General features: G+C 36.5%; 1 protein-coding gene across 1 annotated transcript in view; it reads left to right on the top strand.

Moving 5' to 3' along the window:
• The first annotated feature begins 10,778 nt into the window (after positions 1-10,778).
• LOC128997177 (homeobox protein Nkx-2.4-like) overlaps positions 10,779-27,725 on the top strand; it is a 74,625-nt gene continuing 57,678 nt past the window's right edge. The window contains exon 1 of the mRNA XM_054422775.1: positions 10,779-11,315. Within this exon, the coding sequence (XP_054278750.1) occupies positions 10,856-11,315 (460 nt within the window). The 5' untranslated portion in view covers positions 10,779-10,855. The remainder of the gene's footprint in view (positions 11,316-27,725) is intronic.

The following is a 27,725-nucleotide window of genomic DNA, read 5'->3' as shown; positions in this document are numbered from 1 at the left end:
TTCAGCATGTTTGACTTGGCCTCTGTCAGTCAGCTGCACGTCATGGCAGTCTACCTATCTGCTGACCATGACATCAACATAGAGCAATATGTGTGCTGATGATAGTTCTGTGACTTACACATGGTGGTAGTCTCTGGTTGTTGATTCAGCATGTTTGACTTGGCCTCTGTCAGTCAGCTGCACGTCATGGCAGTCTACCTATCTGCTGACCATGACATCAACATACAGCAATATGTGTGCTGATGATAGTTCTGTGACTTACACATGGTGGTAGTCTCTCGTTGTTGATTCAGCATGTTTGACTTGGCCTCTGTCAGTCAGCTGCACGTCATGGCTGTCTACCTATCTGCTGACCATGACATCAACATACAGCAATATGTGTGCTGATGATAGTTCTGTGACTTACACATGGTGGTAGTCTCTGGTTGTTGATTCAGCATGTTTGACTTGGCCTCTGTCTGTCAGCTGCACGTCATGGCAGTCTACCTATCTGCTGACCATGACATCAACATACAGCAATATGTGTGCTGATGATAGTTCTGTGACTTACACATGGTGGTAGTCTCTGGTTGTTGATTCAGCATGTTTGACTTGGCCTCTGTCAGTCAGCTGCACGTCATGGCAGTCTACCTATCTGCTGACCATGACATCAACATACAGCAATATGTGTGCTGATGATAGTTCTGTGACTTACACATGGTGGTAGTCTCTGGTTGTTGATTCAGCATGTTTGGAAGTTTTGAAATAGTGCGCAAACGCAGTACGACCTCCAAAACTCCCTGCTATTAACGCAGGTTAAAAGATTTGAATGTATCGGTAGTCAAGAAATATTAATACCCCCACCGCAGCATACCTGCAGACTTTTCAACTTGTCTGATTACATTTTTACTAAAATATTTCCTTAAATAAAACATAAGTTATATATTTCCAATTTAAATAACATTAGATTTAACGAGTGCTTAGGTTTGCTGCTACGGGGAAGGTAAAAAGTGTTTTTTTAACAATATGTCAATAGTATAGGATGAAATAAAAATAAAATAAAATAAACAATAAAAAATAAAAAGAAATTGCTAAATTTTAAGTTTTTAGGGTCAAAAATGGGAAAAACCTACTTTTACCCCATAAAACCCCCCATAAACCCCTGTTCCCATGGTCCGATCATGCTGGTTCGCGAACTCGTTCGAATAAACGTAGGTTTACACGTTTGTACCAAATTTCATCAAAATCGGATCATTTTTGCTCGAGTTATCGCGCTAACGGACACACACACACACACACATATATATATATATATATACATATATATATATATATATGAATTTCAACGGATGGTGTTTTTGACCTCTGGGGACCTCAAAACGAAAAAGTAAATCGGTCCCGGGTCTAGGTCTTACCGTGAGACTTACGGTAATAGCTTATTCCCTATATGGGAAATTCGCTAAAAGGAATAGACAACAAATTAACAAAATAATATCAAATCAGGAGCATGTCGAGATATCGACAGAGAACATGTCACAAAATAAAGGTTTTTATCTTACTCAATGCTACTTTAAGATTGAGTGTATAATATATATATATATATATATATAAATTTTACTAAAGTTATGAGAAAACTAACTGTACCACTGGAAATTTTTTTTGAGGGTATAATTATAAGTGAATGGAAATAAAATAGGAATGGTACCTATTTTAGTAAAAACATTAGATATGTAGGGTTTTCATAGGGAGAAGTTCGACGCTCCTGGTAAAATGAAGACTGTTATTTTCTTCAAATGAAGAAGTTCTCCCTTAGTTTAACTTCAGTACCCACATATGTTTAATTAGCCTTGGTGATTATGGTACAGTATATACAAATGGATTTTAATCCTTAAAACCTGTTACTACACGAAAAATTCATGCAAAATGTCATTTTTTTACCCAGAGCAAAGTCACAAGTTCAGCGGGTTCATAGTAGTAAAAAAAGTGTGTCGGGCGAAGCGGACGAGCAACAGCTACTGTACTTATAAGGTACGTCCACACCGAACGCGCAGAGCTGCGCCGCGCTGTGCAAAGCATATTGCGCTGCGCGAACTGCGCTAAACTGGGCGGAACAGAGCGCCATGTTCATAGTTGCGCGGCTGTGATCCGTGTTGCGCGGGCTACACAATCACACCGATGTGGAAAATGGACCCTGCAATAGCTGCTTCGGTTTTTATTGTTATTTATAATGATCGGTTAAAAAGAAGGAGAAAACCACGTCGTGATTGGGTGACGCCCATACTGAGACGTCGGGAATCGTATGGAGGGGAATCCATGCTCAATGATCTCCGTCTTGGTTGGCAGTTTGAAAATTCTTGCCGCATGTCGTCTGAAGATTTTGAGTATCTTCTCAATTTGATTGGGCCAGAAATCACTCGACGGGATACTAATTATAGAAAAGCTATAAGTGCTAAGGACAGACTGGCGATAACTGTTCGCTTTTTAGCAACTGGAGACTCTTTCACAAGCTTGATGTACCTTTTCAAAGTGTCTAAACAGAGTATTTCATACATTGTGATGGAAGTTTGCAGGGCTCTGAATAATGCACTGAGAGACTACATACAAGTAAGTAATATAGTTTATTAAGCAGTAAATTTAAATGTACAACACTTTTATAAAAAACTGTACTTTAGGAACGTGATTGATTTAGAATTAACATAATTAATATGCTTGTAACATTTTCAAAAATGGTTTAAAAAAACTAACGAAAGTTTTCTATTTTATTTTCTATTTTATTCTTTTAATGATTGTTGAGAAATACATAAGCATTTTTAAAATTATTTATTGAAAAAACAAATTTAACTAGAAAAAAAATGAAAACCAAAGGCATGGATATTAATAAAAAATATCAAAATTCCCCCAAAAGATAACTTGTAACAAGCCCTATTTCATAAACAATTGTTCATTGGCATTTTAAAGTCTAGCCATTACAGAGTAGTAAAATGTTCTGAATTATTATCCACAAAGGCACTTATAAATGTTTGTAAAGGGTTGTTGGCATGTGGATTGTATACTTGTTGCAATGGAGGTGTAGGTGAATGACTAGGGGTAGACATTCGGCTTGCGCTGGATTCACCGCTGTGCTGCATAGGAGAACGTATGTAAACAGTGTCAACCTCGATTTCTGTCTCGTATATCAATGTACTAATCTTGTGCATCAAATAATTACGTTTACGGTCATCAAACTTTCGGAGCTTTGTCGCAATATGCTCTCCAAATGTTGAACATTCATCACGAGGTGTTTTTGTCGCATTATCCTTGAGGTTGTACGCCTGAGCAAGCCGGGGGTCGTCAACGGCCGTTCTCCTTCGCATTTTGGGTTTCGGTGGTACAAATCTTTGTTGACTTGATGTTGAAGCACGCGATGCTGTTGCCGTGCTTTGATTTCCAGATGGTACAACAGGTTCAGATTGATTACATTCTTCCTCCTCATCTTCATCAGGATTATTTTCAGACTGTTCGACAAGAACCTGGGGGAAAAAGAAAATTGATCTAAAACCAATTTCGCTATAACAATTATTTTACTTACAACTGACTATAATACCGGCTGTCAGCATATAGCATATAGCATATATAGCATATAGCCCCCGGGTACGATACGAGCGGCGAGCGGCATGAGCGGCGCCGCTCTGACATCGGGTCTCATTTAGTTGCGTGTAAATTTTTTGAGGGTGGCCATGGAAGCTAGGCGCCCACCGGGCAACTCAGCGGGTGACGCGGCGCGGCGCGACGCCGTGGAAAAAAGTTGCCACGTATCCGTGCCATGTTATCTTATGGACTGACGCCCACCTAGCAACCCAGCGGGTGGCGCAACGCGGCGCGGAAAAAAAACTTCTTCTCGAATCCGGCAGTGAGAATTCGGTGGACAATTTCTTCCTCTCCGTTGAGTTGCCTGGTGGGCGCGGGGTAGAGGCACGGAAACGGCGTCTGCCCCTCGTCTGCCGCTCATTCGGGTGTTTTCGGAAAGTATCGTGAGCCCTTCGGGAGTGTTCGGGTCCGAATCGAAGTGTACTGTGCATCCCCTCCAAAAGAATAACTCTCCGCGCTGCCCCGCGCTTCCGCTAGAGTTGCTTGGTGGGCGCGAACCCTGGAGAAGCGGACGGAAGTTTTTCTCCGCGTCGCGCCGTGCCGCGTCGCGTCGCGTCACCCGCTGGGTTGCCCGGTGGGCGCCTAGCTTGATACGTCTGAGCGGCGAGCGGCGGTGAAACATAAAGTGTAAGCAACTTATTTATATATCAACTAGCAGAGTACCCGTCCTTCGTACGGGGTTGACATATAAGTATAAAATGCGTATTGAAGTTATACTCGTGCTTTGTGTTTGCAATGAGGGAGGACACAGTTTGATAAAATTTTCTTCTTTAAATTAACAGTATTCTATAGTACTAGGTGAATCCTGTCGAAATCGACGGTTACTTTCAAGGCTTACGTTAATTCATCTAACTGCGATAAATTGTGTGAAATATACATATTTTGAGCATTTAGCATTGTTTAAAGAGTAATGAGTGTAAAAACATTAATGATATTAATTGCGTTAGTTGCCAAATTTGGTTGATCATTCAATGAATAAAATATTTCTCATACCGTCATCGGAGTTATTATTAGTATGTTATATGGTATGTCTTCCTGTGGAAGAACCTTTAAATAGTATTAAAATCGTATTGGTGGATCTTTTGTAGTTAAACACTTCCGTGATTTCGTCAGTGTAATATAATTTTATTTCAAAAGAAAATATTTTTTGGGAAGACATATTCTAACTTCAAAGGGAGGTATAGTCTATCCATGTTTTTTTTTTTTTATTGTTCATATCGTACTTCTATGCCAATGAATGAACCCTCTAGCATAGTTTTGAGAAATTGATTGTGGGGATACTGTTAAAGCTGGAATTCCTTGACATAGGGGATGTCAGTTAGTTGTCTCAGCCTTATCAATAACATAACGTTGTCAATATAATCTCTCTACGGAATTTTAGGTGTAGTGGAATACTTGAAGTGAAGTTGGCTTTTATTCTCGAACTAGGAGCCTCCTAGCTCATATGGTCTTGCGGCTTCATTGAAAACCAATATTGCAAATGGCATGGCGATGGGACATTTCCAAAAAGAAAAAAACAAATGTGAATTGGCTTTTACATTGACTTTTACATATTGCTAATCAACGTATCTTATAAAGGATTATGTGATCTAGTTTAAAAGGAATATGACCTTTCTGCCATGACAGTAGCTGCTTAAATAGTATTTTCTCTTTGTACACATTTTACCACATTTTACAGCCAAAATTTCGTGTAATTTCCAATAATGTTACCAACCCATGCGCCAAAGTTCGTAATATAGGCAGGTGCAAACAATTTGTCAAGATAGGTACCATTTTAGGCAAGGTTTCTATGTTTGGCGATTTTATTAGACACGATAAGAGCAAACATTTCTACATAAATATTTGATATGTGTAGAATAATATGATAAAATGTAGGCAAAAGTGGTGAAAAGGCAGACACCAACCCGTACAATAGATGTAAGATAGTTCAATAAGAAATAATTTAAGAATTGCTGTGATAAAAGGGGTTTCCACTGATTTCGTAATGGAACGTTATATTGCAAAACATGACATGATAAAGAAGAAAATCAACTTAATCTGAAAATAACATTGCAAATTTGGTAGAATTCAATAACTCCCAATATACATTTGTGTTGTTTGAAATACAATTTAAAAATGAACAGCTGTTCCATTAAAAAGTATTATTCACATGGCCAAAATGTAAACAACTCTGTGGAGGGATCTTTAAAGGCTTCTGGGACAGAGTCCTAAGGGATTTTGCTTAGTTTTTCTTTTATAACTCATCTACAGACCAAGACCTTTCTTTGGACATCTCTACCAAGTTTCTACGCCCAGCCGTTCTCTCAAATTAGTGGGGACAAAGTTTCAAGTTAAATATTTAGATTCCCCCATGTTAATCTTATGGGATAAATTCCAACTTTGACGACCTGTGGGGCAAAGCCAAGGGATTTTTATTACATGGATTGGTGAAAGGGGGCGTCTACACAAAAAATACTTTATTTTGAAACGTTGTTTGTAAAAATCCATTCATTATTAACGGAGGAGTAGTGTTTCGTAGAAATCGCCTTCACGTATTATATATAAGGATTACACATCCACCATATTCATAATGTTCTACCACTTCACCTAATAGAGAAAAAAATGATAAAAAATTTGCAAAATAGCACAAATTCATGAAATTAAAAACATAAACATAACTGTAAACAATCCTACTTTGACAGTTAGTTCTCATTGCATATCACAGTTTTTTTGTTGCAGCTAATTCAAATTATCTGTTTTCATAAATGCAAAAAAATATAATGCTGCATCCTGTTGGTAAATCTTATAACTTTTTAATGCTTTTCCATATCATAGAACCAATTTTTACTTTCTCCCCCTATACCATAGTATATGGAGAAAGTATTGTTTTCGTCAAAATTTTCGAGTTTGAGTTTTGACTGGATATATTCGTTTTGGGTCCCCCTGGACCCAAAAAAGTGGTTTTCGAAGTGATGTCTGTGTGTGTGTGTGTGTGTGTGTTGGTGGGTGTGTGTGTGTGTGTGTGTCTGGATGTGTACAGAGCTAGAGACTACACCTGTGGTCCGATATCGATGAAATTTGGTATGTAGGTTCTAATCCATGGTATCTCCAGGCTTTTTTTAATTTTTTTGAAATTTTAATTTTTAATGGGGATTTTCCCAAAAAACCCCATAAAATAACGGAAAAATTGAATTTTCTCAAAAATGGCCCGAACGATTTTGATAAAAATTAAGTATGTTATAGCCCTTTAAATTCTGAACCAAATGGTACAAATCACATTTCTGTAAAAATTTCGGTTCAAAAGTTACGTCAAATTATGTTATTTTCCCATAAAAACCCCATAAAATAACGAAAAATACGATTTTAGAAAAAAATATGGTTTTAATTTAACATAGTATGTTATGGTCCTTAAGGTTTTGATGGTTTTTCATTAAAAAAAATATTTTTAATGGGGATTTTCCCATAAAACCCCATAAAAAACGGAAAAATAGGATTTTCCCAAAAACGGCCCGAACGATTTTGATAAAAATTTAGTATGTTATAGTCCTTTATATTCTGAACAAAATGGTACAAAACCCATTTCTGTAAAAATTACGGTTCAAAAGTTATTGTAAATTATGTTATTTTCCCATAAAGTAACGGAAAAATCTGATTTTCACAAAAATGGCCAGAACGATTTTGATAAAAATTTGATATGTAGTCCTTTAAATTCTGAACCAAATTGTACTAATCCCATTTCCGTATATTTACTCTCACCGCTTACACATGATAAAGGTTGTTGACAATCTTATGGGAGAAAGTATGTGTCAGAATACTGATACCGTTTATTTTAGTTGAAACAGCTGACTAAATTCTTTAATTCCCTTTAAATATGAATAATCATAAGGTTAACATGGGAAACTACAGAGCCACTGGGGCGGAGCCCGAAAGGATTTTTGAGATAATAATATGCCTATATGTTAATCGGGAGGCCAAATTTCAGCCCAATCCGTGCAGTAGTTAATGCGTGATTGAACTTCAAACAAACCAACACACAAACTTTCACATTTATAATATTAGTAAGATTACCAACATTAATCAATATATGTGAAATGTAAATATATGGAGAATATACCACGGAGTGTGAAAAATACTGCTGTCGCGGTGCATAAACGTACCCATTTGATCCATTAGAACTTGAACCGCGCGCGACACATTTTTTGAAGCTGCAATTCTAAAACCTGTCGCGGGTATTTAGAGATCGCGTATTCGCTCAGGCCGGTTTTATGCACCGCGACTGTCGCGTGTCGCGTGTCGCGGCGCGACTCAAGTTCTATTTAGTTAAATGGGAGCATTTATGCACCGCGACAGCGACAAACTGCCGCGCGAGCGACTCAGAGATCTCTAAATACCCGCGACAGGTTTTAGAATCGCAGCTTCAAAAAATGTGTCGCGCCCGGTTCAAGTTCTATTGGATCAAATGGGCACGTTTATGCACCGCGACAGTCGCGGCGCGACAGTAGTATTTTTCATACTCTACGTGGTATATTCTCCATATATTTACATTGATTGATGTTAATAATCTATTATCTATTATATTATTAAAGTGATACAATCAAATTTTATGTAAACGGTTAAGGCCATTTACCAAATACAAATATAAGCATATGATACATCAAAATGAAGCTTAGAGTGTGTAGATTTGCCGAAAAGTATTGATATGGATGAATTTCCTAAGGGCTCTGCCCCACAGGCTGATTTCCAAAGGGCTACGCCTGGCATGCTTCTAAAGTTTAGATGATTTAATTTAATTTAGTTAATGAAACAGCTGGTCAGTACAATGAACTGGTGTTTGTTTATTTACTCGAAAAAGATGTTTGTGGCGCTTTATGTATGAGGAGGGTTATGTTTGATTTTAAAGAAAGGTTGTATATACGTTTTGTAAGTATTGCTCAAAGTTTCGTGTATTTTGTAATTTATATTGTAAGCTAAGTATAAAGAGGCTTGACTAAAATTGAAGAATTGATTATGATAAAACATGTCATTCATGAAGCATCAATATGAAGCAATTGATGCTATTGCTACACTAAGGTATGTTGTCATATTCTTTTGGATCCATTAACATTAAAAGTAGGGGGTTGAAAGTAAGTAGGTTTACACTTTAAAATCAGTTTATATTTTCATACTAAATCATAGAGTTGTTGTATTTTAAAACGCACATCAGCACCACTTTAATAGCTCTCTGGGTCACATTTTCTTCCCGTTGCAACGCACGGGTATAGCAGCTTGTTAGTAGACTGTATATAAATGAGTTCTTTACCCTTTATTTGTAATATAAATTACATAATCATATTATGTAATGACATTTTTAAGAGGTTGACCCAATTCCAACTGTAAATTGTATGTGTTGTTTAAATAACTGGGGTTTTGTCATTAACGTGTACAACACTACAGGGTCTATATTTAAACAACTTAATAATCACTTATACATCACAAACACAACACACAACATTGGATTGAGAACAGACTGATTTCTTTAATTCCCCCACCACCGGATGTGAGTTTACGCGACAAAAAATGTCGCTGTCGCGTGACATTTTGGTCAGCCGCAAGACGTGGCGCCATAGATTACCATTTTCGACTAAAATTACTCATAAAACTAGGGGAATTTGATGAGCGTTATAAATGTGCCGCTTGTATCGTAGCCACCACCGCCGCTTACGTGCCGCTCAGGTTACCGCTCGCCGCTTTAGTAATAACAACCTCCTGGCACGTACGTTTTCTGTGCTCCTGGGTACTTGAGCCAAATGGCAACTTACCGAAATCTAAAAGTTTAGTTAAAGAAAAATGCTTTCATTATAAAAATTGAAATTAAACTTGTTTTGATTAGAGATGGTAAATTTGTAATTATTAAACGAGTCTTCAACTATAGCCTAATTATTATGTTAGGATTTTATGAAGAATGATTTGTTTGCTAGGACTCGATATGTATTCTGGAGAAGGAATTGCAATGTTTAAATGTTCTATCCCTATCCCATGAAAAGATTCGAGACAGGTTCAAAAATACCCCCGCCGCAGCAAACCTGCAGACTAAGCGAATTTCCATTTGCCTGATTGGATTTGCACTAAAATGTCTTCTTAAAAATACTGTATCACATTTATTCCCTATTTAAATAACATTAGTTTAACGAGTACTGACAGTACTATACTTAGGTTTGCTGCAACAGGGAGGGTAAAAAGGTGTTTTTTTTTGTTAAATGTTAATAGTTTAGTATGAAATGAATGCATTTTCAAAATTTGATCAAAATATGATCATAAACAAGCAAACTATAACGGTTTACTTATTCTCCATAAGAATAACATGGGAATTTTAAATTTACAGTTTTTTGGACTTTTCTCCGTAGCTATTAGGCGCATAATAACGCTTCAACATACTGAATTGTTTGTTTTTTAAGCTCTACAAAATGGTTTGGAAAGAAAATGCTAAATTTTAAGTTTTTAGAGTCAAAAATGGAAAACCCCAATTTTTGCTCTATAAAACCCCCCATAAACCCCCGTTCCCATAGTCCGATCATGCTGGTTCGCGAACTCGTTCGAATAAACGTAGGTTTACACGTTTGTACCAAATTTCATCAAAATCGGATTATTTTTGCTCGAGCTATCGCGCTAACGGACACACATATAAATATATAGCCTACTGTATATATATATTAATATATTAATATATATATATATGAATTTGAACGGATGGTGTTTTTGGTCAATTGGGACCTCAAAACGAAAAAGTAAATCGGTCCCGGGTCCAGGTCTTACCATGAGTACTACGGTAATAGCTTATTCCCTATATGGGAAATTCGCTATAAGGTAAACTCGTTTTCACTGCTTTGATAAATCGTGAACAACATCTCGAAGTGAAGTATTGTTGCCCACTACAAACAGATTAGAATAAGAGCAGTTATCGAAGGAGTGGCGAGTGGTGGTACGGTTGTGGAAGAATCACTGAGCCCAAGAGTGCTACACCGGTGTTAGAGGGCCCTCGGGTCAAGTACAATTAGCCCGCTATCACGTCCTTATCACATAATATTTTCGTAGTCGATGTTTATCAGTGAAATATAAACCTTTCAATTGCCGCTCGTACGACTGCCACCGGGGAGGGGTGGCAGGAGGGAAGCTCTCTATTGGTCGAGGAGTGGAGCCCCTCCCCCCGCCCAGCCCCGCCGACCCCCGCTACCACCGCCGATTTATTACCCACAATTCCGGGTAGAAAGCGAAGGGCGCTCGACAGCACTCGATGAGGAGAAGTGTCGAGGTGTCTAGGTGCGAGAGCGAGCGCATGTCTACTACTCCCAGCGTACTCCCGGGTTCCTCCTCGTCCGGGTTTTCTAGCGGGGTGCTCCAGGATGCGGATATCCTACCGGAGCTGAATGGCGCCGACCTGGCCATGTCCCTGAGCCCCAAGCACCAACCGCACACCACGCCGTTCTCAGTAACCGATATCCTCAGTCCCATAGAAGAGAGCTACCGCAAGCTGGAGCTGTGCGCGCCCGGCAGTCCGTACCGCAGCAGCGGCAGCGGCAGTTCCGGCGGATCTACCGGTCCTGCGGCCTCCTCACCGGCCAACCCCTACACGGCCATGCACGTCCATCAGTTCCCCTCCAACTACTGTAACGGCGGCGATCTGGGTGTCGGCTACGGCAACTCCGCCGCTGCCCCGTGGTACGGTGCCTCCGCCAACGACCCGAGATTCGCAAGTGAGTGTCGAGTTTTGGTTATGTAGTGTGCAGTGATGTAGGTATTTGGTAGTGCGTGCTAACAGGTAAGTAAAGTAGATTTTTGATCAGGGGAATTTATTTTTATATTTTTGTTATTTCGACTGTGACAACTCTTCTGCATTCCTGACTGTAATAAATATTGATCTGGAGAGTTTAACTTATCAAAACTTACCAACTTACCTCTTAACTTAATCTCATATCACGACTTGTGCATAATCGGTTTTAAGATTAGTTTCTGAATGTTGCTAAAATCCAAAGTAGCAAAGCAGGCGTTAATCTCACTTATTGATAGTAACCTCTACATCACCTCAAATATTTATCTAGACACAAAATTTTATCCCAGATTCCCAGCAAAATAACTCTTAAACTCTCTTTTTTTATTTGGTTTCTAAGAAGAAAACATTGAATTAGTTCAAAATGGAAGGTTAGGGCTTATGTTATTAGACTATATAGTAACAAATTTCAATGAAATTTAAATTTAGTTAAAATTTATTTTTAAAGTCATATTCTCTACTTCAAAGTGACAAACACTTTATAGTCCTAAAAGCGTCGTTAAACGCTCAGAATTCCTTGACGTCGGACCCACCCCTTCCTGTGATCTATTTAGGCTATTAGTACATATCGTGGTTATTTCCTGTATACCTAAACATCATATTGTAGATATCAGGCTACCTATTGTACTACAAATCTAATACCGATATGGGTATAAATTTATGCAATTGTTTCGTTCGCTACCGATCGCCACATATATGCGACGCTGCGGTTATTGCCACGGCCCGAGGTATACATTTTAATATTACACATAGACCGGGTGTCACCTGATACAAATAGACCGTTTTACAAGATATACGCTTTGTAATAGCATTGGACACCGACGTAAATATGCGACGTCAGTCTATAATGTGACCAGCCGTCGCATATGTGCGTAGCTGGTCCATTTATATGAAAATGTTAGTACTATTACGATAACGAACGTTTTTAGGGGAAGAAATTGGTATAATTTATTAGGTAATACACTCGTAATACACTGCTTTATATTTGTCCAATCAATACTTTTTGCAACGCCGTTTAATTGGCTTACATTAGCAATAATCAATGGCTAAGTCAACGTTCAAAGTAATAAATTGATTTTAAAGTACTTTACTTTGTCAAATCTTGTTTAAATTGCCTAATTATAAAGCCTGTAGGCTACGGTAATACAATCAAGCATTGCATTATGATTCGTTGGAAGCTATATGCAATAATTATTGATTATTTAGACTTTGTGTAGCATATATATGCGTTTCACACAAGTTTATTAGACAGTATCTATGCAAAGCACATCAGCAGCTAGGTATGGATATAAGCCACAGTGTATTAGTTTAGAATTGCTATGTTTCGTGCTATAAGCAGAAATAGTCGTCCATTTATTTGTAGTGTGATACCGAATACATGACAAACTACGGTAGTTTAAAACGGGTTTTATCTGAATTAATATAAAATAATGTAATACCATTGGTTCTTCAACCGCGAGTAACACAAAAGGATTTACCTTTAGATATCTAGTATAGTACAATATCAGCTAAAGATATTACATACCGGTATGTCTATAAAAATGGGTTCGGGTACAGAAATATGCGTTTTCGTTTTAAACAAAACTCTTTCCAAGTTATATTTTTATTTATATTAAAACCAATAAATCTTACTGCTCACTTTATATTAGGCAACACAAAATTAATCATCGTGCTAAAAACATAAAAAACTGTAAAAATAAAAACCCCACCACAGAAAACCTACAGACTAAGCAAATTTATATTTGCCTCATTGTTTTTTTCATTTTTTACTTAAATATTATATCCTTAAGAATGTCATATTTATTACCTATTTAAATAGCATTAGTTTAATGAGAACAGTAGCCCTACTTAGTTTTGCTGCTACAAGGATGGGAATAGATAACGTGTGTTTTAGTAACACTGCAATAGTTTAGTATTAACTGAATACATTTTCCAAATTTAATCAAGATACGTTCATAAACAAGCAAACTACAGCAGTTTTCTCATTATACATAAAAATAACAAAGTAATTTTAAATTTACAGTGTTTAGGAATTTTCTCCTAAGCCAACCATTGCTTTAATGTAACAAATAATTTGTTTTTTAAAACTCTACAAAATGGTTAACAAAAAATGCAATGTTTTATGTTTTTAATGTCAAAAAGTGAAAAACCAATGCTTACCCCATAAAACCCCAAGTAACCCCGTTTCCATATTCCGATCGTGCTGGTTCGCGAAATTGTTTGAATAAATGTAGGTTTACAAGTTTATACAAAATTTAATCAAAAACAGATAATTTTTGCTCGAGTTATCGTGCTAACGGATATGTATGTAGGTACATGTAAACCTACATAAAATATGAATACCATATACTGTATAAGTTATTCAATTTATAATGAATTTGAACGAATGGTGGCGTTTTTGGTCTCTGGGGCCTCAAAACGAAAAAGTAAATTAGTAATTGCTTATTGTGTATATGGAAGGCTCACCAAAATTTTATATGAAAAAAGTGTTTTTTTTAGAATTTAAATTTGATTGTTTAAATCTGCAAACCAGGCCTAATATATTAACTACAACGGCAGTGTTTAGTGCGGGTGCTAAATAATAATAACCTATACAGTCTAAAAAATATATCTAGCTATATTGGGTACATAATTCAAAGTAATAAAATTGTCAATATTATTATTTCGGTTAGTTTTTATAATCATTATTCTTATTTATGATACCTTATATTTAATGAAATAATAAAAATGAAGTGCTAATGTACCGTAGCGTGAGTATACTGTTCTACTCCGCCATTGCATTAACACCAAAATAAATTATAAATAGGTACTTTTACCTTGTACAGAAATTTAATAAGACATTGAAATACATGACACACGCATAACAAACACCAAGATATGCATGCGCATCAGGGTTGGGTGATTCGACGCGTTTTTAAGTTCGTAGAGGTTATTTTCTCAGTTTTGACATAAAAAATCCACAACAGATTACGTACTTCGAAACCTTAAATGTAGTATTAGTTTAAGCTTATATTATTCATAAACAGACCATACCTAAAACATATCTGTTTAGCATTATCAACACTACCGCAAGCGCAAGGTACTGATAATAAAACCGAAATAGCTTTAAAACTAATTCTAGTAGTGAAATTGAACCAAAAATATGTATTGTGCAAACCTCTTCATTTTCACTTCACGTTGTAAATTAAACATGTACAGTAATTGGGATTTCTTCCATTTGTTTTGATTTATGTTTATATTTCATTGTTAGATTGTACATTAAATAAAGTAAAAAATATCGTCATATCGTCACAAGCATGGCAACAAAACCCATGTAATTTTTTTATTTTAAATTAATTTTTTGTGCTTATTTCATAGTCTTTGTTAATCTATGGGTATAGATTCTGCACATCTACAGGCAACTATATTTCTAACAGTGATATAGCACACCCCTGTGGTCTCAGCACACACTTTATGACATTTTATAGAAACATTTGTGGCATGTTGTAGGTAGTGGAAACCGCCTTTTTGGTTTAGAATTATATTGTGTAGGCTGATATGAGGAAAACTTGCCAAAAGTTTCGAATTACATTTTCTCATAATTTACCTTTTTTCTTTACTTTTGACATTTTAAATTTCCATTTTGAAGTTTTAAAACTACTAATTATTAAATTTTAATGAACTTTTTTTAGGTGTTATAAACTTTAGAAAAATTGCTGTGCCTTATTACTAGTCTTTTGAAATATTAAAGAAACTATATCTATACTAAAAATCCCCCGCCGCAGCAAACCTGCAGACTAAGCGACTTTCCGTTTGCCTGAATTGATTTAAATAAAATTGTTTTAAATAACATTGCGTTTAACGAGTACCTAGGCTGCTGCTGCAGGGATGCTAATAAAGTGTGGTGTTTAGTAAAATATTAGTAGCTTACTATAAAAAAAATTTGCCAAATATGATCAAAATATTTCCATAAACAAAAAAAACTACAACATTTTACAATATTCTCCAGAAGGAATTTTAATTTAATTTTTTTTTCTCCGTAACAAATAACCGCGAAAAATACTTTGGAAGTCAGGAAATGTTGTGTTTTGAGGGTCAAAAATGACACTATTTTTACCTCATAAACCCCCCGTAAAACCCTGTTCCAAGGCCACTTGCCTGTTCCCATGGTCCGATCATGCTGGTTTGCGATATGCGAACTCATTCAAGTTTATCACGGCTACACCTTCAAACCAAATTTCATCAAAGTCAGACAAAAATTACTCAAGTTCATGGACGTATATATATAAATTTGAACGAAGTGTGATTTTTTGTTTTAGGGACATCAAAATTAGAAGTATATTGGTCTCGGCTCCAGGTCTTTTATCGTGAACCTACGGTAATAGCTACTTTCCTATTCGCTAAAAGTTGTAAATTATTAATTTAGCTCGTATAAGTAGTAAATGCCTTTACGGATTTATTTTTAAGGAAATACAAATAAACTTTATTTCTATATCTTCAGGAGGGTACATATTATTAAATTTACAAATGAATTTAGAATTAAATACTTGAATTTAATTTAAGCATTTAAGACGGCAGACAAAACTAATATGATTATCAAAACATCATGGACTAAAAAAATAACAGTACATACAGTATATGTTTCATTGTATCTCTGAATCTACTCTACAGTATAAAAAAAATCACACAGTACAAAAAATCGACGAACAACATAATATGTATACAAACCAGTTATTTTAATCGGTCCCATAGCCCATTGCCTTTAAATTTTCAGACAGACATTTAATTGATTTTAGAAACAAAATTACATTGTTTATAGCTTAGTTGTATGATACTTTCCTTGGTTTAATTTATTCAGTGGAGTAGCAAGGCACAAATAAATTTATCAAATGCAATAAAATAAATGTTGACTGCAAGCTAAGTTAAGATAAAATAGGAGTATTTTCTATTACCATTTAATAATTAATTAGTTACACATATACCACAGATTTTAGAACACAAAATAAACGGCGTACAATTGAGCTATTTATAATATTATTACTAGTGGCCTATAGGGGCCATAGCCCCTAATTTAGACTACAATAAAAAACCATTTATAAAATGACAAATATTCGAAATAGGCCTATGTTTTTAAAATTATCAATTTTATGTTACATAAAATTAACAGTGTTTATTGTTTTATATCTTGGTTTTCCTTCCGTTGGAGTCGTATATTAGTTGCTTCTGACGTGTCAATGAAATACAATTGTAAAATAATGATTAAATCAATAACACAACATATTAACAAATGGAAACGTGCACACGGTTTGGCCTGAGCCCGGAGAACGACGAATCGGAGGTGAAATCATACAGCCAAACATTGCACATCTTTTCTAGTTTAAAATTGAAGATTTGTTTTGTAATCTTACGAATTCTGTTATAGTTTCCATTTTGAGAACCACATGTAAAGGTCAAAATTATTATTAATTATTATGAAGGCAACTCCCCATTTCGTGGTAGTAAGTCAGAAATATATCTATGAATTTGTCCCTGAACTTAAAGACAGTAAGGATCATTTCCCGGAATCTCTTTTTGTGTAGCGGAAAGCGACGCAAAAGCCATTGCACTGTTGTATTGCCTTATGTTTTTTATGAAGTTCGAATGATGTAAAAACATTTCTTTTAGTTCGTCACTTGCTTGTGGTTGTGGCATGTCCATTGTGGCAACATGCGTTGAAATGTCCATTTGTGGCCTCTTCTGCGAAGTGAAATGCGCCACAATACATGCAAGTGCTGTTAAGAGGACCTAGATTGTGAGTAACAACACTCAACTCATTTTCCAGCGTTCTACTAAAGACAGGTTGTAAAACAGCTTCTGGATTTCTTTCACAGTTAGGCCCTACATGACATTCTCTTTCAGCATTTCTTAAATCTGTTGAATTCCTGGACACTCTTCCACGTCTTGCAGGTCTTCCCCTACCCTGTCTAGTTACTTCACTCATTATAAAAACGGAAAACAAAAAAAAATAAACAAATACAATTCATTTTGGAACATTATTTACCAACATTGACTTTCGGAATAAATGTCAACATTGCAAATAAATAAGTAACAGCTGATAGACTGCAGACGTTTTTCAGTCCCCATGCATTTCTTATGGTGGATATTTTACGTTATATCTCGTTTTCTGGTAACTTTTTGGGAATTCTGCTGTTTTTCCCGAGTCCCTGGGGTCAAGACCTTTAATTTAAGACCCCTCCCACTTTTCTGCGACTTACCAGACATCCACAATTTTCTGGTAAAAATGTTGTCTTACAGAATATAGATGTTCAATTTAATTATAGTTGTAGCAAAAAACCAGTTACTAAATTTGCCTAAATATTAAAAAAATCGTACCTACCTATATAAAAATGTGAAGTGCAAGTTATGTTATGTTAATCCAACAAATGTTAAGCAGTTCAAAATATAAAAAATAGCCTCCGATTCATACAAAACCAACCGTTATTATCATAATGTTTCCATGGAAATATATCAATAACATTATTTTCATAACTTAGACACATTAAAAAATCGAAAGCAGAGCCTGGGTTACTACAGCAAAGGTTTATACGAGGTAAGACGAGGCATACTAGCCACTAGGTACATTTAGACCTATTGTACAGTATTAGGATATATACAATCGTTGACACGCGGGATGTAGTCAATCTTTAACCACAAGACGAGGCATACTAGCCACAAGGTACATTTAGACCTATTGTACAGTATTAGGGTATATACAATCATTGACACGCGAGTTGTAGTCAATCTTTAACGACAAGACGAGGCATACTAGCCACTAGGTACATTTAGACCTATTGTACAGTATTAGGGTATATACAATCATTGACACGCGGGATGTAGTCAATCTTTAACGACAAGACGAGGCATACTAGCCACTAGGTACATTTAGACCTATTGTATAGTATTAGGGTATATACAATCATTGACACGCGGGATGTAGTCAATCTTTAACGACAAGACGAGGCATACTAGCCACTAGGTACATTTAGACCTATTGTACAGTATTAGGGTATATACAATCATTGACACGCGGGATGTAGTCAATCTTTAACGACAAGACGAGGCATACTAGCCACTAGGTACATTTAGACCTATTGTACAGTATTAGGATATATACAATCGTTGACACGCGGGATGTAGTCAATCTTTAACCACAAGACGAGGCATACTAGCCACTAGGTACATTTAGACCTATTGTACAGTATTAGGGTATATACAATCATTGACACGCGAGTTGTAGTCAATCTTTAACGACAAGACGAGGCATACTAGCCACAAGGTACATTTAGACCTATTGTACAGTATTAGGGTATATACAATCATTGACACGCGAGTTGTAGTCAATCTTTAACGACAAGACGAGGCATACTAGCCACTAGGTACATTTAGACCTATTGTATAGTATTAGGGTATATACAATCATTGACACGCGGGATGTAGTCAATCTTTAACCACAAGACGAGGCATACTAGCCACTAGGTACATTTAGACCTATTGTACAGTATTAGGGTATATACAATCATTGACACGCGAGTTGTAGTCAATCTTTAACGACAAGACGAGGCATACTAGCCACTAGGTACATTTAGACCTATTGTACAGTATTAGGGTATATACAATCATTGACACGCGGGATGTAGTCAATCCTTAACCACAAGACGAGGCATACTAGCCACTAGGTACATTTAGACCTATTGTACAGTATTAGGATATATACAATCATTGACACGCGGGATGTAGTCAATCTTTAACCACAAGACGAGGCATACTAGCCACTAGGTACATTTAGACCTATTGTACAGTATTAGGGTATATACAATCATTGACACGCGAGTTGTAGTCAATCTTTAACGACAAGACGAGGCATACTAGCCACTAGGTACATTTAGACCTATTGTACAGTATTAGGGTATATACAATCATTGACACGCGGGATGTAGTCAATCTTTAACCACAAGACGAGGCATACTAGCCACTAGGTACATTTAGACCTATTGTACAGTATTAGGATATATACAATCATTGACACGCGAGTTGTAGTCAATCTTTAACCACAAGACGAGGCATACTAGCCACTAGGTACATTTAGACCTATTGTACAGTATTAGGATATATACAATCATTGACACGCGGGATGTAGTCAATCTTTAACGACAAGACGAGGCATACTAGCCACTAGGTACATTTAGACCTATTGTACAGTATTAGGATATATACAATCGTTGACACGCGGGATGTAGTCAATCTTTAACGACAAGACGAGGCATACTAGCCACTAGGTACATTTAGACCTATTGTACAGTATTAGGGTATATACAATCATTGACACGCGAGTTGTAGTCAATCTTTAACGACAAGACGAGGCATACTAGCCACTAGGTACATTTAGACCTATTGTACAGTATTAGGGTATATACAATCATTGACACGCGGGATGTAGTCAATCTTTAACCACAAGACGAGGCATACTAGCCACTAGGTACATTTAGACCTATTGTACAGTATTAGGATATATACAATCATTGACACGCGGGATGTAGTCAATCTTTAACCACAAGACGAGGCATACTAGCCACTAGGTACATTTAGACCTATTGTACAGTATTAGGGTATACAGGGTGATTGATATAAGTGTGCCAGCCGTTTTATTCGAAAACTATAAGAGATATCAAAAAAAGTTAAATGGTAAGTGCCTTGGATTTTTTATTTAAAAAATTATAGTCAAGTCAAAAAAATTATTTTAGACGCCATTTTTCCAATATGGCCGCCAACTTTGATTTTTCTTACGGAACACCCTGTATTTTATGATGCATTCTGGTAGAAAAAGTAATTTTAAGACGATTTTATTCTTGTAATTTTTTCATAAATCTAACCGTTTCAAAGATAATAATGGTTTAATTTGTGAAATTTTGAATGGTTTTCGAACAAAACAGCTGGCATGCTTGCCAGTTTCGATAGAGGCCTTTATCGAAACTCTTTCTCATGTAGAAATTTCAAAACTTTAACCATTATTATCTTTGAAACGGTTAGGTTTATGATAAAAAATCACAAGAATAAAATCGTCTTAAAATTACTTTTTCTACCAGAATACATCATAAAATACAGGGTGTTCCGTAAGAAAAATCAAAGTTGGCGGCCATATTGGAAAAATGGCGGCTAAAATAATTTTTTTGACTTGACTACAATTTTTTTAATAAAAAATCCAAGGCACTTACCATTTAACTTTTTTTGATATCTCTTATAGTTTTTGAATAAAACGGCTGGCACACTTATATCAATCACCCTGTATACAATCATTGACACGGGAGTTGTAGTCAATCTTTAACGACAAGACGAGGCATACTAGCTACTAGGTACATTTAGACCTATTGTATAGTATTAGGGTATATACAATCATTGACACGCGGGTTGTAGTCAATCTTTAATGACAAGACGAGCCATACTAGCCACTAGGTACATTTAGACCTATTGTATAGTATTAGGGTATATACAATCATTGACACGCGAGTTGTAGTCAATCTTTAACGACAAGACGAGGCATACTAGCTACTAGGTACATTTAGACCTATTGTATAGTATTAGGGTATACACAATCATTGACACGCGGGATGTAGTCAATCTTTAACCACAAGACGAGGCATACTAGCCACTAGGTACATTTAGACCTATTGTACAGTATTAGGGTATATACAATCATTGACACGCGGGATGTAGTCAATCTTTAACCACAAGACGAGGCTTACTAGCCACTAGGTACATTTAAACCTATTGTACAGTATTAGGGTATACACAATCATTGACACGCGGGATGTAGTCAATCTTTAACCACAAGACGAGGCATACTAGCCACTAGGTACATTTAGACCTATTGTACAGTATTAGGGTATATACAATCATTGACACGCGGGATGTAGTCAATCTTTAACGACAAGACGAGGCTTACTAGCCACTAGGTACATTTAGACCTATTGTATAGTATTAGGGTATACACAATCATTGACACGCGGGATGTAGTCAATCTTTAACCACAAGACGAGGCATACTAGCCACTAGGTACATTTAGACCTATTGTACAGTATTAGGGTATATACAATCATTGACACGCGGGATGTAGTCAATCTTTAACCACAAGACGAGGCTTACTAGCCACTAGGTACATTTAGACCTATTGTATAGTATTAGGGTATATACAATCATTGACACGCGGGATGTAGTCAATCTTTAACGACAAGACGAGGCTTACTAGCCACTAGGTACATTTAGACCTATTGTACAGTATTAGGGTATATACAATCATTGACACGCGGGATGTAGTCAATCTTTAACCACAAGACGAGGCATACTAGCCACAAGGTACATTTAGACCTATTGTATAGTATTAGGGTATATACAATCATTGACACGCGGGATGTAGTCAATCTTTTACAACAAGACGAGGCATACTAGCCACTAGGTACATTTAGACCTATTGTACAGTATTAGGGTATATACAATCATTGACACGCGGGATGTAGTCAATCTTTAACAACAAGACGAGGCATACTAGCCACTAGGTACATTTAGACCTATTGTACAGTATTAGGGTATATACAATCATTGACACGCGGGATGTAGTCAATCTTTAACAACAAGACGAGGCATACTAGCCACTAGGTACATTTAGACCTATTGTACAGTATTAGGGTATATACAATCATTGACACGCGGGTTGTAGTCAATCTTTAACGACAAGACGAGGCATACTAGCCACTAGGTACATTTAGACCTATTGTACAGTATTAGGGTATATACAATTATTGTTACGCGGGATGTAGTCAATCTTTAACAACAAGACGAGGCATACTAGCCACTAGGTACATTTAGACCTATTGTACAGTATTAGGGTATATACAATCATTGACACGCGGGTTGTAGTCAATCTTTAACGACAAGACGAGGCATACTAGCCACTAGGTACATTTAGACCTATTGTACAGTATTAGGGTATATACAATCATTGACACGCGGGTTGTAGTCAATCTTTAACGACAAGACGAGGCATACTAGCCACTAGGTACATTTAGACCTATTGTACAGTATTAGGGTATATACAATTATTGTTACGCGGGATGTAGTCAATCTTTAACAACAAGACGAGGCATACTAGCCACTAGGTACATTTAGACCTATTGTACAGTATTAGGGTATATACAATCATTGACACGCGGGATGTAGTCAATCTTTAACAACAAGACGAGGCATACTAGCCACTAGGTACATTTAGACCTATTGTACAGTATTAGGGTATATACAATCATTGACACGCGGGTTTTAGTCAATCTTTAACGACAAGACGAGGCATACTACTACCGAATATGTAGAAACAAGAATCATACTTTAATAGAGTACCACTGATTAAGTTTAAATAGCCACTTAGTTTTATCACTAAAGATACAATCTTTCGTTAATCAATAACCCAATCGCAATCTAATAAATGTTAAAAAAATTATTGACTTTCCATTGTCCAATAACTTATTCACAGTCTGTATAAAATTTCAAATAATAAAAAAATATTCAATTTTTTTTGTTACAAATGTTGTTATTGTTGTAGGTGTAGTATTTTTTACACTACAGTGTCAAAAATTTGCAAACGTTTAAAAGACAATACAAATAACAGATTTGTTACTGTCCTTTATTTTCTAAAATGTTGATTTTTAATTAGGCCTATGAGTAAGTCTGTGCCGAGAGTTGTTGGTTGCTGTCACTGTTGACGACGACCCACCTGGTGGTGGACCGCGGCGGCGCACCTGAAATAACACGGCCGAACCAACAACGTCTCTGTCATCTATTCGCCAATCACTCCTACAAATATCCTCCTGTCCACGCACCGCAGTGTGTCAACAGACGACAAATCATCGGCCGGACCTTCTATACTCCGAGTGATGAATGCGTGTCAGATGAGAAAATACCAGCAAGTCGTCGAGTTACTCGAATCCTTCGCTTTAAACTAAACTTGACAGTAATCATTCGCTTTATTTTTGTACAGTAGACGCGAATTATTAGGTAGGCCTACCTATGTCAAAAGGAAATAGTCTAAAAACAAAATAGTAATGTCTATAGGCATAATTGTGTGATATTTTTGCGTGAATGGGTTACTGTGGCGTAGTGGTATCGATGCGGTATATGCAAACATGAGAAGTGTTTGGAGGACGACGTCAAGGACTCTCGCGTTCTTCCTCTTCAACCTTCATCCCCCATCCGTCTTCCTCTTTCCTCTCTCTCCTCACCCCTATATCCGGTGTGTGTTAGTTTCAAGTAAATTGTGTTAGGTCCACGTGTGTTATTGTCAAAACTTAAATACAAGCGGTAACCGATGTCTCGTCATAGACTGTAGATGTACCTAAAGCTAACTCTGCATTATTGTTACAGTAATTTTCATAATGAATGTTAATCGATCCCCACAAGAGTTTACGTCACAAAGTCTACTTACTATACATGTATACATCCATCCATTAGACACACTTTAGCCAAGAGTGATTGAGGTGTGAGGTATCGGTCCAGAACAAGGACACGCTGAAATAAATATAGTACGAGATCTCTACTTCCTCGTCTATTGAACCGACTTATTGTTTCCATATGTCTTAGTTTCAATATTTGTGATACCAACTACCTAGAAATTGTGAAAGAACGTATTTCATATATTGTATTAGCTAGCATTTTTATAAATTACGGTATCGACTTACAACTTACACTTTACGCCGAGAAATAGTCACGGGGGACAGGATGTCCGGGATTTTTTTGCGTTAAAAACCCACTGATAACTTTGCAGTTGCAAAGTATTTTATTAAGGGGTTGTTTATTTATGGGGAAATTAAACAAGTCTTGACATGTTGGAATATCGATGTGGGGTTGGTGCTATAATATTTTAAGGCATTAGCTGAAAACCATCTTTAGTCCAAATAATATAGCAATAATGCTACAATCCAATGGGTTGGGGGAGGTAGAGGTAACAACATTTTAGATAGTCTTAGGCCCCCATGGGGGGGCGGGAGGGGGGTTAACATAATTTGCAAGAAGAATGGCCCCGCTGCTACAAAAATCCAAAATATCTTGAACGTCTATAAACAAGTATACATCAATTTTCTAAAGGGGGAACTTTGAAAGAGGGAGCCTGAGATGGGACTGGTCCCTTCACTATCTATATTTTCTATTTATTTTTTGACCACTCACTTTATTACCTCCCTGTAACGGCTGACCTAAGTACTCAAAAAATTTAATAATATTTAAATTGGGGATAAATCTGGCAATAGGTATTTAGGTCACAACAACAATTTAAAAAATCTAGAACGTCTATAAACAGTTTCACACCAATTTTCTAAAGGGGTGATTAAGATTGCATTGGTCACTATATAACTTTTTCTGTTGATTAACGCTCATAATCAACCTACTCTTAATTAATTATCAACTCTTTAGTCTGCTTGTCACTGCATGCGTATCATCCATAAGAAATTCGTCAAAAAATCGTCCAAAAAAGCGTTAAAAAGCTATCTTTTTTATAAAAACTTCGCCATTTTTATTTTATTGAGTGGGTAAAAAAATTTTAATGTCACTTAAGCAACTGCCCTTTAAATTTAAGGGAAAAAAATATAAAAGTGTCCGAAAAGTCGTTAAAAAAATTAAAACAGCGTACAAATCGAGAAAGTTTGAAATTTTTGGAGTAGGGCGTTTTTTGAAGGTGAATGAGTGCGATTTTCGGAAAACTTCTAAGAGTATTTTGTAGGAAATTTAATTCCTAGCAATGAAAATTCTTTAAAATCCCTTCTAGCTCTTACCGCTTTCGAGCCATGAAAAACCGTGTTTTACAAAAAAATGGTAAATTTAAGAGATTTTTTAGCGGGGTCGAAATTTGAAAATGTAACTTTTTTAATTTTCTGGGTGGTTTGACACCAAGTCGGACTTCCACAAACAATTTCAAGAAGAGAGAGTATCGTGTGATGTGGGCGCTCGTCCATTGTCCTGGTGTGACTTTCCATGCACGTTCTTATGAACACGTGGGGTGATGTCATTGCATAAGATTTTTATACCTAATACACGTTCATCGATGTATAACTACGTAGTTATATATCGATGCACGTTTTAAAACTTTAATTACACGACACTAAACCTCCCTCTCAATCGCGATCGTTGCCGTGCCGGGTGCCGCTATATTTGATGACGGGTACTTTGTATCAGTCAGATTTAATACGAAACATACATTTTCAAATAACACTTTCACTCGAGAAAGATTCGCCTAATTGTGTGCGCACTTCTGCGATGATTGTCGAGGTGCTTGTTGTCCGCGGCATGTAGTGTGTGGCATGTAGCGTGTAGCATGTAGCGTGTGGCATGTAGCAGTGTAGCGAGTGTACGGGTTTGCCAAGATTAGACAGAGGGTGTGAGCAGTGAGCAGCTGTCGGCTTTATCAAATTTTCCACCGGGCGTTGTCAAGGGCCGCAGGAATGCAAATGAGGCTTCACTAAGCGCTCTTCCACCCCCTAAAAAGGGTTAATAGCTCGGGACATCTTCTAAACACATTGTCACAGGGTTAAACCCCTTCTGCCACTCACTTCGTCAAAAACACCGCGAATGTATCAGCTAGCTTACATCGCTAATAGACCATTGATATCTTCAATCGTAGACCTCCGTTTATATGACGTATAACAAAGTTTTGAATACAATTTTGTTCACATACTAAATTATTATTGGTCATTAAAAAATTTCAATTCGCCCTCCGTTAGAAAACATACAGACTAAGCAAATTTCCATTTTACTGATTGGATTTTTGCTTAAAAATTTCATTAAACGTCGGCATATTCCCTATTTAAACATCATTAGACTTCATGAGTACCGTACCTAGGGGGGCTGGGACGTGTTTTTTTTTTTTTTTTTTTTGTAAAATATAATAGTAGGCCGTAGTATAGAATAAATGGGAAGCGAGCTGGTGTAGTGGTTATAGCGCCGGACTTCGGTCCGTGAGGTCCCGGGTTCAATTTCCGCCAAATCACCAATGGATTTTATCCAAGTGATAAGGCCGCAACCCCTAGGTCTAGCCTGAAGTAATGTGAAAAACAATCCCGGGCTCGTGCCTAGTGTCCTAGGACAAAAAATAATAAAATAAATAAAATATCCAAATTTCATTAAAAATATATCTATAAACAAGCCAACTACAATAGTTTACTTTATCCCCATGTGAATAACATGGACAATTTGGATGCACCGATTTTTTCACACGAGTTCCCTAACCTTTAACCAAACATACAACAACGATTCAATGTACAAAAATATTTCTTTTAGTTCTACACCATGGTTTATGGTTCCGGGTCCAGGTCTTGCCATGTCACCAAATAAGTGGCATTGCTTATAAGTAAATTCGCACTTTCCATGTATTACAATTAAGAATGGACGAAATATTTCAAATTACCAATCATTATATTGAACAACTTGTAGATTTATTTTATACATACTGTACTAGCCGAGCCGTGCGACGCATTCGCACAGAGTCCTTCACAAATCCCACTTATTGATGTACACAACATACATTTAATACTTCGTAGTAAGTGTATCGTTGATTTAAGTATCCTTACTTCAGGAATAGATTTGGGTCTACATTTTAGGTGGTTAACTTTTTTCAAAATATAATGTTAAGTTATTTAAGTTTTTACATGTTACAGAACCTCTTTAACGCTATGTTTGAAATAATAATATGGCCGATTATTGTGTTAATGGCTTTGTTTTTACACAGACATAGTTTTCACTGGTAAATCGCATCCTTGACAAAGCCATAAACAAATGTACGTTTAAAAAGAAACGGGGTATGGCACGTGTAATAACCCTTCCTTCATTAGCGGCTGTTCATGTCAAAGTCAAGGAGTCAGCCAACTTCGCTTTGATAGTGTAGGTGCCCAAGTGAGCTACAACCAGTCTTGGACCATGCTTAGGTTGCCATTAACATGAGTACCAGGGGACCGAGCATTGCTCGTATTGTTTCATTTGTATGAGACGTTAAAAAAATAATCATAGGCCTACATTATGTAACATTTCCATGATATTATAAAATATAGTCTAAAAATATGTATAAAATCAATTACCTATATAACATCATTTAATCGGGATCACATATTAACGCTATTTGCGCAACATTTTGTGCACAGCCCTGTCGTCTCAAGTCATTGAAAATAATTGTAGGTCTAAATAAACTCGCATTACGGAAACAGTAAAGAATTTCTAAATAAAAAATCTGCATTTTAAAATACATCTAGTATCATTACAGTATTGTCATTAAGAATAAATGTTATATGTTATG

This window comes from Macrosteles quadrilineatus, unplaced genomic scaffold (assembly GCF_028750875.1).
Source record: "Macrosteles quadrilineatus isolate MER2022 unplaced genomic scaffold, UCM_ALF_1.0 Scaffold_1__1_contigs__length_201487025, whole genome shotgun sequence".
In the NCBI taxonomy this organism is placed as follows: domain Eukaryota; kingdom Metazoa; phylum Arthropoda; class Insecta; order Hemiptera; family Cicadellidae; genus Macrosteles; species Macrosteles quadrilineatus.
Note: the sequence above shows the minus strand (reverse complement) of the source record. Positions and strands in the feature narration are given on the sequence as shown.